Source organism: Emys orbicularis, chromosome 2, assembly GCF_028017835.1.
Source record: "Emys orbicularis isolate rEmyOrb1 chromosome 2, rEmyOrb1.hap1, whole genome shotgun sequence".
Taxonomy (NCBI): Eukaryota; Metazoa; Chordata; order Testudines; family Emydidae; genus Emys; species Emys orbicularis.
The window spans coordinates 34,086,721-34,099,655 of NC_088684.1; the positions used below are offsets into that span (position 1 = coordinate 34,086,721).

At 40.7% G+C, this 12,935-nt stretch overlaps 1 protein-coding gene across 1 annotated transcript in view; it reads right to left on the minus strand.

The window, feature by feature from the left end:
• The window catches only part of OXR1 (oxidation resistance 1), a 164,487-nt gene that overhangs the window by 57,077 nt on the left and 94,475 nt on the right, over positions 1-12,935 (minus strand). Inside the window, exon 11 of the mRNA XM_065397838.1 lies at positions 12,485-12,644. Within this exon, the coding sequence (XP_065253910.1) occupies positions 12,485-12,644 (160 nt within the window). The remainder of the gene's footprint in view (positions 1-12,484; positions 12,645-12,935) is intronic.

Below are 12,935 nucleotides of genomic sequence, written 5' to 3' on the forward strand. Positions count from 1 at the left end.
CATTTTATATTTCTAGTTTTAGATACAAGAGTGGTACATTTATACAAATCAGATGATCATACTCAGTAGATTATAAGCTTTGTAATGATACCTTACAAGATACCTTTTGCATGAAGCATATCCCAGTTACGTTACATTCACTTATTACCGTATTTTCTCTAAAACTATCCCAGTTACATTATATTGACTTATTATCAAGTTTTTATAAAACCATATAGACTGCACAACGTCACACTACACATTTCTAATGAACATTTTATGCTAAAATGTCAGCAATTTGTCACCAAATGAAATTCTTATAAATTGGGTAAATATTCCTATTTTGCAGAGAACAGTGCCAAACTGACAGCTAAAGACAAAATGAAAAAAAAAAAAAAAAAGAAAAGAAAATTAAGCTGAGATTTTTGTGGTTTATACATCAGCATCAATCTCAAAGTTTGGTAAAGTGTTGTGTACCAGTTACATATTCGTTGTCAAAAGAAGCCTGCGGCTTTCAGATTTCATGCGCTCTGCTGGGGCAATATTATCCAACTTGTCAAAAGGTATTATGACCTCATCACACTTAAAAGAAATAAGATGTCACAGGGAGCGCATTTTGCTGAAGATCTGCACACCCACAGACCTAGAGTGAGGAATGAAGAGAAATGTAGGATCTATGGGATAGATTCACAGAGAAACGTAAGCATGGTGATTCTGAACATCAACCATGTCTTACTTTTAGAGGATTAGAAAATCACGTCACAATACCTGAGATGGTTGCCTAGGTTCCCTACATAATGAATGGCGAGAGACAGGCGTTTTAGAATGGAATTCACAAAGGCCAGTAAGCTAGGCAACTCCTTGCCTAAAATAGTCAATGACAGATGCCAAGCAGAGAGATATGCACTAAGCTGCAGCCCTCTCTTGGAGATAGGGACCCAAGTCCAGGATGCAGGTAGGCACCTCCCTCTGGTTGGGATTTTTCGCCGCAAACCCTCTCTTGGCATTAGTCACCTATGCTGTTTTAGCAAGAAAACTCTTCCTTCTTGCCGGAGAGTCCGATAGAGGAGAAGGAGGGTGGGTCTTGGAATGGACATGAGCAACACATTTCATTTCAAAGAACAGTTACACAACGGTAGGTATCTATTTTTTCTTCAAGTGCTTGCTCATGTCGATTCCAAGTAGGTGACTCCAAAGCAGACCGTTGGAGGAGGTGTCGGAGCTCATGGATTCGCTGATTGAAGCACCGCTCTGCCGAAAGCTGCATCATCCCTGGCATGCTGGACGATGGCATAATGCTAAGTGAACATGTGGATTGAGGACCTGCTTGCTGCCCTGCAAATCTCCTGTACAGGGACTTGTGCCAGGCAAGTGGCTGAGGAGGCCTATGCGCCCTTGTAGAATGAGCTGTTAGCATCAGGGCTGGCACTTTTGCCAGGTCATAACATGCCCAAATGTGATCCACGATGAAATTCTTTGGGACAATACAGGGAGGCCATCCGCTATGGCGACAAACAGCTGGTTAGACTTCCAGAACAGTTTTGTCCTTTCAATAGAGAAGGCCAAAGCCCACCTCACACCAAGGGAATAGAGTCTTTGTTCCTGGCTGTTGGCGTGTGGCTTAGGGTGAAACACCGGAAGGAAAATGTCCTGACTTATGTGAAACTGAGATACCACCTTTAGCAGGAAGGTTGGATGAGGCCGCAACTGAACCCTGTCTTTGTCGAAGACTGTATTTGGGGGTTCAGATGTTAAGGCTTTGATCTCAGACATCCTCCTGGCCACCAGGAATGCTACTTTCCATGAAAGATAGAGGAGTGAGCATGTTGCTAAGGGTCAAAGGGAGGTTCTGTTAACCTGGAGAGCACCAGGTTTAGATCCCAGGCCGGTATTGGATGGGAGCTTGGCTTGCCTCCTGTCTATAGCAGCGCCATTTCAACTGGTGCCAGCTGAGCCTTGATGGAGACTCCGAATGAGGAGACCACGGCGGTGCTGCAGAGTCAGTGACTGGTGCTGCATCATTGCAGGCTAGTCTCTGGATGCCGCGCCTTGCAGTGCCGGAGGTCTATCTTGCCTGGCGGGGGAGTGCGGTGCCGTTATAGCAATCAGGTTCGTAGCTGCCTCGAATGTGTCTGGAGTGGAAGGGAACTCCATCTCCTCCACTTGACACTCGACAGACCCCTCTGCGGGCCTGAAGTCAATGGTGCCGTTTCCTGCAAGACAGACACCGGGTGCCCCTGCATGGGACGCACACCACTAGCACTGTCAGTTCTGGCTGCTCTCACCATGGACAAGTGCCCTCTGTCGTTCTTCTTGTGCCTCCTGTAAGGTACTGGTGAGCGTGAGCCGTGCTGCTGCCATGGCCTTCAGCGCCAGGGAGTGACAGTGCCAAGGGTCTCTGTGCGAAGAGTCCTTCCTCAGTGCGGTAGCTTCTCTAACGGAGGCCAGTGCGCCCGAAACACACAGGTGTTGGGTGTCGTGTCCTGCTGGCCCATAGCTGGTTGGGGACAGAGGGCTGCCTCCATGAGGAGGTGCTTGAGTCTGAAGTCCCTTTCCTTTTTAGTTCTAGGGCAATACCTTTTGCAGATCCTGCAACAATCTGATGTCCTTCTCGCAGGCACTTGAGGCAGGAGTTGTGGGGATTGCCCTTTGGCATGGGCTTGTGGCAGGTCCTGCATGGTTTAAACGTTTGGGGTCGAGGCATGCCCCGAGCCCAAATAAAGGAACGAACTGGGGTGGCAGGGAACCCCCAAATACAAACTAACTAACTACAACTAAAAACTAACTATAACTATTTGCAGATTGAAGATACAGAAATCACTAGGGGAAATGCTTGCCAAAGCAAGAGAGACACTCAGCTCTAATGACCGTCACTGATGGTAAGGAGGAATTGAGGAGGTAGTGGGTCAGCAGGGACCTATATGCGGTGCCATGAAGGCGTGACGGGTGATTGTTTCCATTTCTATTTCCATCAGCTGTCCTGCCTTCATACCCATGTTCCATATGATCATCCTTATTGAAAACAGAGGCAAAGTATTCATACAGCTTTTGAGCAATACCTAGACTATCTTTAATCTCCTTCCTGTCCACACTGCATAGCAGCCCAACGTCATCCTCTCTTATTCTATCTAAAATAAAGAGTTTTTTTAGTCAATTTCCTTGTCAGGAGCTAATTTAGCTTACATTTAGTAATTTTCACTTTATTCCTACATTTCATAACTTCTAAGATATAACTTTCTTTGCTGATCAATCATTTTCCATTCTCTATAGGCTCTCTGCTTACTCCTAATAGCTTTTTGAGGTGGTTATTCATCTATCTGAGTCTGGAGCCTTTCGTTGTAAGTTTTTTCCTTTTGTTTGGGTTGCAAATTTCAGATATGCAGAAATTCCAAGAGTAATTTTTCATAAATGTAAAGACATTTGTAACAAAAAAGAAAAATCAATCTGATAGCTCTCCAATACCTGAGTGATCTAGGTTTGCTTTTTAAATATTAAAAAGTTTAAAAAATTGTCGACTTAAAGTTTAATGTAGTATTAAAAGTAAAATTAAGTCTCTATTCTGCCTATTGTGCTTGGGTTAACTGTTGCACCTGCATAAAGCCTCACTGGCTTCAATGGGGCTCAGTGTAAGTGCAGCAATATATCCACATGTAACAAGTCACAAGACTGGGGCATATAGTAACTAGCAGAGTAGGGTCCCGGTCCATGACTGGGGCTCTTAAGTGCTATGATAATACAAATAATAAAGTTGTAATGGGTCCAGTATTACTTGGAGCATTACAGGACTAGATTATATCAAATCCTCAGTTCTAAATCCTAAAAAAGTCTCCACAGCATTCTACAGCTGTGTTTCAAAAAGTATTAATGAATGAGATGATTCACAGTAGTTGCCATTAAGCAAATATCAAAAGTTACTATACTATGAGCCAAATAATGCCCTCCAGTAAAATAAAGCTCTAAAAACTTATCCTCAGATTCTTTATGAGGACAGATTGTGTCAACACTAGCCCCCAAAATTCATGGATTATGGATATACTGGTGTCACAGAACTGACGACACACAACACGCCAGCACATCAGTTTCCAAAGAGTATGGCTCCAATGGAGAACCACTGTCTCCCACAGACTGTTGCTTCTTGAACATGCATTGCAGGAGATAGTTCTCATCAAATGCTGAACCTCATATTTTCCCCCAGCATTTGTTTGCTTTGCAGTAAAACAGATTCTTGCTTTAGTGGAAGACAAAGCCACAGGATTACTGGATTTTTTAGAAAGGACTGTGTGTAGTAGTTCAAAAAGTAAAATGTTTTGCTTTATCCAATAACAAGTCTGCTAATTAAAGTCCTTCTCTAAAAGCTTGACATCATCTTTACAACAATCTCACATATTATAAAGTCTGTGACCTTCTGTATCTAGACTGAACACTGAAAGATTGTGCCAGTAGCGCAAAGAGACTTCTGATCACTGAACTGTTTACTTGTGGCATACTCTAGGAACATTTAAGAGAAGACATGGCACCATGTGCTTTTAATTAAAGACATCACAGTATCAAGTCTCTCTTTTCTTCATAATGGGGTGGCCTTGATCAAATCATAGTTAGAAAGTGATGAACAGACACCTCAGTTGCATTTCATTAACATAGCCAACCTCATTAGTAACACTAGAGACAAATCTATACGAAAGACGTGAGATAGCACAAAACCTTTGACATAGTCAGTGATAAGGACATATACTTGTATGCATGGAAGCTTCCTTCATACAATAAAAATCTAGAGCGAGGACATACCATATACTGATTTAGTGTGAGATTTTTCTAATAGTGCCTTTGAAAAATTTCCCCCTTAAAAATATAGTTAATTAAATCTTCTGTTCTATAATCCTGATATGTAGAAGGTAATTTCAGAACTACACAAGGCAACTAGTAAAAATGGACAAACAGATGGGAGCTTCAGACCTCTAAAACACAAATAAACCAGTGAAATTCAAATCCATCAACTTTCTAATCAACATACTTATTGATCTGTGTTTCATATTGGGCCTTTAGTTATGCATTATAATATGGATTTGGACATGAACTGTCCAACTCTATGTTCTTACTTGCTGGCTGGTGCTCCTTTGACAATACACACTTTAATACCCCCTTGGGGAACAGAGGTTCTGGAACAGCCTCCCAATAGGAGTTGTGGAGGCAAACAACTTAGTTTTAAGACAGAGCCAGACAAACATATGAGTGTGATTGTATGATGGGGTGCTTGTGATGGCAGTGCTCAACAGCCTTAGGACACACTTCCAGTTTATGTCTTATGCTCATGCTTTAGGATTTCAGCTGGCCACCTGCAGAGGTCAGTCTTTCATGTTAATTAAGCTTGCAAACTAGAGCAGTACCAGGTGGCAGAACATTATTCTACCAAATCAATCAACAATCAAGTTACAAAACAGTACATTATCTTTATTCCTATGACATTACAGTGTCTGTTCTATAATATGGCTGCAATATTCTCCCCCCACACACACTTTTTTTTTTTTTTTACTTCTACACAAAGACTTTTTCCTCTGCAGTAGAGTTCTGTATCAATCTTCATCACAGTTTATGTAATTATAATGTTTACAATTGTTGTCTTTTCTGCTCCAGACTAACTGTATGCATTGCTTTTTACATATACATTTTAAAATAGCAGTTTCTTCAATGTTTAGAAATATGATATTGTAGATTGATTATTGCTTAACTGTTCATGCAGCAGTCAACACAAGCAGTTTAATTTCTTTCAAATGCCAGCATAACAACAGGTAATGCCAAAGAAGTTATTGGAAGGGAGATAAAAGCTCATGTTTGAAACTATTAGAAATGACAATGGAGTCATTCATGGGAGGCAGATTATCCCAGATCTGCCTAATGTGAGATTTCTTGCACTTTTTTCTGAAGCATATGGTGCCAGCAACGAGAAACAGGATACTATACTAGATGGACGATGGGTGTAATCCAGAATGACAGTTCCAATACTGTACTCCTATTAGTGCAGCCTACAGTAAGCAGTCTAGTTTAGATATGTCTAGCATCTGCAACATATGAAACTTGGTAATGCCATATTGCCATCCATTTTTTAATGTACACTTTATAGAATGTCTTTAGAACAGAGGAGTTAAAAAAATGTGATCACAACCTGAATAAAACCAGACATGGTATTTGAACAGAGAAAGCTACTGCCAATAAATTGCAAGGACAACTCAACTAGTCAAAAGAATATAATGGACCAAGTCCTGCTTCCCTTAATTATGCTAGTAGTTTCACTGATTTTCATGAGGAAGCTCCAAAGATTAGGAGATTAAATTCATTGGAACCAAAATATGACATTCTTCTCAAGATTGAAAAAAACAGGATCTAATTAGTTAATTAAATAAATAAAATGAAAGTTGACTAAGATTTATGGTACGTATCCTTTATGGTGAAACTACACAATTAAATTGCCTTCTTTATTATAGCAATAATGAAGCTTCTTAAACATCATTCCAGGGTTTTTCCCCCCCTGCTCCGGATTCCTAAAGTTCAGATAGGCACTTCCTAGCTAGTATTGTCAAAATTATAAACATCTCTCTTTAAGAAGTGGTAAACAGAATTGGCATGTTTCCCAGAATGAAATAAAGCTTTTTTTTATTAATAATTATTAAATTGTGCCTTAAGTATATTTCATTGTAACTGTGGGTTCAGAAAAGTTCCAATTCCTGACATTTCCAAAAACATGTGGTTACTTGCTATTTGATTACATCCTCTGGAGATCGGATCACTTTGGGTACTTTAATATATACATCTTGATGTTTATTTCTTAAAACGCACCCTCTCCTCCATGGAAGGAATTTCAATAGAATGTAAGAACATTTTTTCCCTATATTACAGGTGTGTGCACATATCTATCTAAAAAATATGTCAAACTATTTTTAAATAAATATATTTGCTCTCGGTACTATCGCCTTGTCCCAAGACACATTTCAAAATCCTGTGCATGCTATTTGTATATGCCTATTTTACAATATTGCTGTAAGTAGACCTACAAAAGCTTTTGGAGCAACCCTGAGAAAAGAGTTCAGCAGAGGCAGTGATAGCAACAGTAAGTGGGGAAAGGTCAGAGCCTTGGTGTGGATAAGCCCTCCCAAGTTTCCCACCCTCCTCCCCCCAACCATTTAAAATTAAAATCAGACCCAAGTAGGATTTCTGGCCTCAACTGGTTTGGGAACAATTCAGGAATTGCAGAAAAGACACTACTAAAATAAAGATTCTCTCTCCTCAGTTAAATTAACAAGTCCACTAGTCTACTACATTTAAGTTTTTAATGCAGTGGAAAAAGACAAGGAATTACAAAAGGGTAGAAGAACACCACCACTTGAAAGTGAAATGAACAAAGATTCTTAATATGTAAAGAAAACTGTTTACTCAAGAAGTTTCTAGTCAACAATCCCAGAAAGTGTTGTCAGTGCAAGGCTAGTACTGCCTTCCATGTAAGACAATGTTACTCATCATGAGCAGTAACTGTGATTCTTCAAGATGTATGTACTTATGGGTACTCCACTTCAGGTGCCTCTCAAGCCCTTGATTGGAGTATCCCATGAGGATATTGCTCAGGAGTCACCTGAAATTGAGCACCCATAGTGACACTACTTGAAAAAATGCCTTGTACACTAACTGGTTTTTCCAGATGTGTGCCCCTATGGGTGCTCCACTACTCACCCTCCTTCCCCCCTCTGCTTCAGACTGTTCTTGTTGGACATTCAGATAAAGAAGGAACCAAGGGAGGTTCGTCTGCACAGTCCTATATATCCTCAGAGTGCAGCACAAGGTTGTATAGAGCACATGCACTGGCCGAACAGACACTGCTCAGTGGAAAATCTCCAAGCTAGGGCTCAAGAGGTGCATGTGCATCTGAAGTGGAGTACCTATAGGGACAATACTCACAGAAGTAGTAGTTACAATTTTTTTTTTTTTTTTTTTTTTTTTTTGCAGATAAACACTTAAATACTAAAGGATCAAAGGTAAAGGACAGCACTTTTGCTTCTATGTTTTCTTTCATAAGCTGAACTTAGAATAAAGGTTATCTGCTTTAAGTGACATACAGGATATTTTTCCTATGAAAAAGGCACTATAGGCATAGTAGAGAAATATCTGACCTCCACAGCAAGAGAGATCAAAAAAGAAGGCATGCTACAAAACACCCTAAAGCTGGGGTCTCAAACTCCCGGCCGGCGGGCCATCTGCGGCCCGCAAGCCTCCCCAATGTGACCTGCGGGGCTCCAGCAGTTTTGGGGCCAGGTCTCTCCCTTGGCCCCACCTGCCACCCCCGGGCGCTCCCCCCTCAGGGGCCCCGGCAGCACAGCTGAGCGGTGTCTGCCTGCTCCCTCCACTGGCTGCCGGTCCCTGCCTGCGGCCCAGGGGCGGGGCAGGGTGGGGCTGTGCCTCCACGCACTGCCCCTGCCCCGAGCGCCCCTGTGGCCAATGGGATGCTGAGGGGTGGTGCCTGGGGGCAGAAGCACGCAGGGGCCCCTCGGCCCACCCCGCCGTGGAGCCCCAGATAAGCGCTGCACCCCTGACCCCTCCCAGAGCCTGCACCCCCTTTCCCTTCCCACACACCCCCTCCAGCCCCCAACTCCCTCCCAGAGCCTGCGCCCCGTCCCCACACCTCTCCAGCCCCCAAACTCCCTACCAGAGCCTGCACCCTCTCCACACCATCCAGCCCCCAAACTCTCTCCCAAAGCCTGCACCCCGACCCCTCTCCCACCCAAACTCCCTCCCAGAGCCCAACCTCTCACCCCTTCTGTACCCAAACTTCCTCCCACAGCCTGCACCCCAATCCCCTACCCCAGACCTCTTCCCCCACCCAAACTCCCTCCCAGAGCCTTAGGCAGGTGGGGGGTGGAGTTTTTTGGGGAGCGGGTTCTGGGCGGCATGAGTGACATTGGCCCGCTGGGAGGATTTGAGGACTGGCACTGGCCCTAAGGTAAATTGAGTCTGAGGCCCCTTCCCTAAAGAATGTGTTACTAGCCAATTTTGAAGAAGCTTATACAAAACTCATGCATTAACCAATTACTTAACTTCACTTAAGCCAAGTGTCCAAGATTATGGTAAAAAGCAACAGAGGGTCCTGTGGCACCTTTAAGACTAACAGAAGTATTGGAGCATAAGCTTTTGTGGGTGAATGCCCACTTCATCAGACGCCAGTGGGCATTCACCCACGAAAGCTTATGCTCCAATACTTCTGTTAGTCTTAAAGGTGCCACAGGACCCTCTGTTGCTTTTTACAGATTCAGACTAACACGGCTACTCCTCTGATACAAGATTATGGTAGAATTCAAGCTAACATTTATCCTCTGCAAGCTTCCTAGAGTCTTTGCAATCAGGCACAGAAGAAAACTGGAAGACACTGATTGAGGATCTTTTCCTGTTTTTATGGCACTATGATCCATGTTTTCACAGCTCCAGGTTATAGTAAACTCTTTCAGTCTTCAATACTCATTGCCTCAAAGAGGCTTTGACCAACACACAAACATCACACCTAAGAGTAGCAAAGGCTAGTGCAAACACATGAACACCTATTTCATGAACTCAGCAGGCTCTCCGAAATCTATAATTTAGAGTCTATAAACCCATACACAGGTTAGAACATAGCTAACTCAGTCTCTCAGCCTCCACAGATACAACAGACCTGAAAAACACCCAGGTTTACATTGTGAACCACTGTGGGAGAAGGTGTTTTCAGTGGCAACTATGCAACTACTTGATCGAAGATATTAGACTCATGTCTAGTCTGACTGTGCTTAGATGCAAATGTAAGGCACCTTTTTAGAGAAAATCTCTATGCAAGAACACTTTTGTATCTATAAACACCATCACAAGCATGTGTGCCTATAAACATTGATACAAAAAAATCCCCACTTCAATTCAAACTTCCCTTATTACTAAGGGTAATAGATTTATGGCATTATTGCAGCTCCCAAAAGTATTCTAGGCTCATCACAATACAGATAAAAACAATATCCCTGACCTGATGAACATGAAAACTACTTTTAAAATGTGATGATCCCTTCTCATGACAAGGCAGTAGTGAGGGGTGAGAAGGATGGGCAGACATAATGTTAAGATAATGCATTTGTTCAGAACATGACACGAAAGCAGAGTTTTATTTCTTACCTAAGAAATATAAAAATTGTCATAGGGCATATTAGTCCTCTTTGAAAAGGACATCAGTACAAACTCGGGACCTTTAAATTTGCATATGCAGCAGCCAGATGGGGGAGTTACAGTGCAGCACTTTGATGCATACTGCCTATTGGTGTTCCCCTTAGTCAGAACTGCAGGGCTGTGTAGACATGTCCTTGGTTTTTAATTTCCTGTAGGCTTCACAGAAATGGGCCTTAAGAATTAAGCCTTAAGACCCGAATGAATAAAAACTTTCTACACTGCTTTGCCACAGTGATAGGTGCAATAGATAGAAGTAATCCCAAACTAGTGAGAGTCCTAAACAGTAGATTCCTGTGCATCACAGACACACACTTGGGAGAAAACAGAGAAACAGATCCAAGATATCCCACACAGAGCTGACATTTTTTGAATGTCACCTGCCATCCTTTAATTGTGAATTGGTAGTGATGCTCAATACTACAACTGTTTGTAAAGTTAACTGATTTAAAAATGAGTGGAACTAAGCACCACTACACTAGTAACTCAGTTTCTTATAAGCTAGTGCAGTGTTTAATATTATACAGCTGAATTATTTCACTTAAAGAGTGTTTTAATGCTTTATACTGTGCAATATTATGGATCAAAGCAATGATGTCAAATCTGAGATAGCATTCCTGATCTACCACAGGATCAGTGGTAGTTGCAGATATTGTACATCACATTTTCTCCCCATTAGACTTTTTTTTTACTGAAACAGTACACTTTCTAAAGAGACAAGCTCATACTGTAGGTAGCTGGAAAAATTTCTTTGGGACTGATATAGAAGAAGCTTCCCACACCCATTTCCTAATCCTATCCACATTCTTTGCTTGCAACATTTTTATTTTGAAAGGAAATGAGGTATATTGGAAATTTTATCCAATCCAAGACAAAAACACTGTATATTAAACACTTTTCAATCTGGGCCCCAATTTTCAAGGTACAATTTGGAACTTTCAGTCTATTACTCACACATGCTTTTTTCTTGCAATTTGTTACTAGCACAATACTAGGACACCAATATACCCTTGTAACAGAGGTACAGGTTTGAAAATGAGAGTCTGATGTTATGCAGCATATGCATGTATGAAGCTAAGCTAAAGTTCTGAATGTAGCAATGGAATCCTACAGGCAAGACCTATTATGCTGCAGAAGCAGTGGTTTGTAGTTTGCTTCTGATAAAATTATGGATCTCAACGTTCTCATTTATAATCCTTAATTTCAGAAATTTAAAAACAAACAGGATAAAAAGTTCTTAGAGAAGAAAACTGGTATCCACATTAAGTCTAAAGTGAATCTAACTTTTTAAAAACGTGTCTAAGTATTTAGAATTAAAAAGGGCATTATAAAAAAAATTAAGATGGATTTTTGGCACTCCAATAAACAATAAAATACAGCAAATCCTGATGCAAGATTGACAGTGAGTTTGTAATTGTCACAGACTCAAATTAAGTGATGCTGATGGATACTTTTATAATATATATTTGCTTCAAATGACAATATTTAACTCTTGTACAATAATTTGCTATGACACTTCAATTTTAGACAAACTATTGACTGCACACGAAAATTACAAGCGACTTTTCTCCATATGCACACTTAAGAAACATACAAATAATATGTTAACTGTTGCACATGTAAGATGTGTCCATAGACACACAATGTACACTGATGCACATGGGAGTAATACGTTTATTACAAAGAAGCATATATGCATTCCAACAGTAATACACTGGATTAATATTTTAATATTAAAATAAACAACATTCTACATGTTATTAAATCTAAAAAAGTAGGTTTTCCCAGTTAAGCCAACAAAAACTCCCTACAATTTATAAAGGGTCCTCTGTACATGCACGTGCACCTAATACATACCGAAACAGTCTACTCTGGTATAGTTTCCTTAAACAATGGTAAGCCTTCTTATCAAAAACATGGATTTTGTACAAAGGTAGTACCTTCTGCTCTATTTACACCTCTTTCAAATTTTTTTTTTGGAGAGTCTCCTACTGTGTATTCCAAAATACAGCTTGCTGAATGGAAAAAAAAGGGCAGGTTCGTAATTGGTGAAATGTTGCCCAAACTGTAACGCATTGGTAAAACGTTAGGGTGGCACAAATTAAAAAGTACACAACTGAATAATTCTAGTTAATGAACTGACAAAATATATAAAGTACTTCATATATTTAATACATGTTTTCAACTTATTTAAGTCATCTTTCCTTGTATCAAAAATATAATTCAATACATTTAATATTATTGAAAAATTAAGTAAAGATCCCCCGACAATGCTTTTCCTTACCTCCCACTCTCTAGAAGCAGCTTCGTTAGTGCAATCACCAGTTTCAGGTTCTTCATTCTTCTTTACCACTATAAACCCAGGCTCTCTAATAGACTCCCCAGTATCCTCTGAATACATTTCTGGGCTCCACTGAATAAAGAAGGCATACAAGTGTTCTGTCCTGAAAAACAAAATCAAGTAATGACACAAATTAAAACAAAACTTATTAGTTGTTGACTTTATCAAGGATTGCACATGCATGTAAAAAAACCCCACAACTTCCTTGTGCTTTACCACTGTCTGAGATTATAGAAACAAACACGGTTGAGAATCTGTTAATTATGCTATTGTTTACTTTTGGTATTTCACTAAACTTGGACAGTGAAAATAGACCAGCTTTAATTTGTCAACTTTACTTTTTCCATTCTTATACAGTAGTACAATAATACTGTTTGAGTTCTCATTCTAAGAG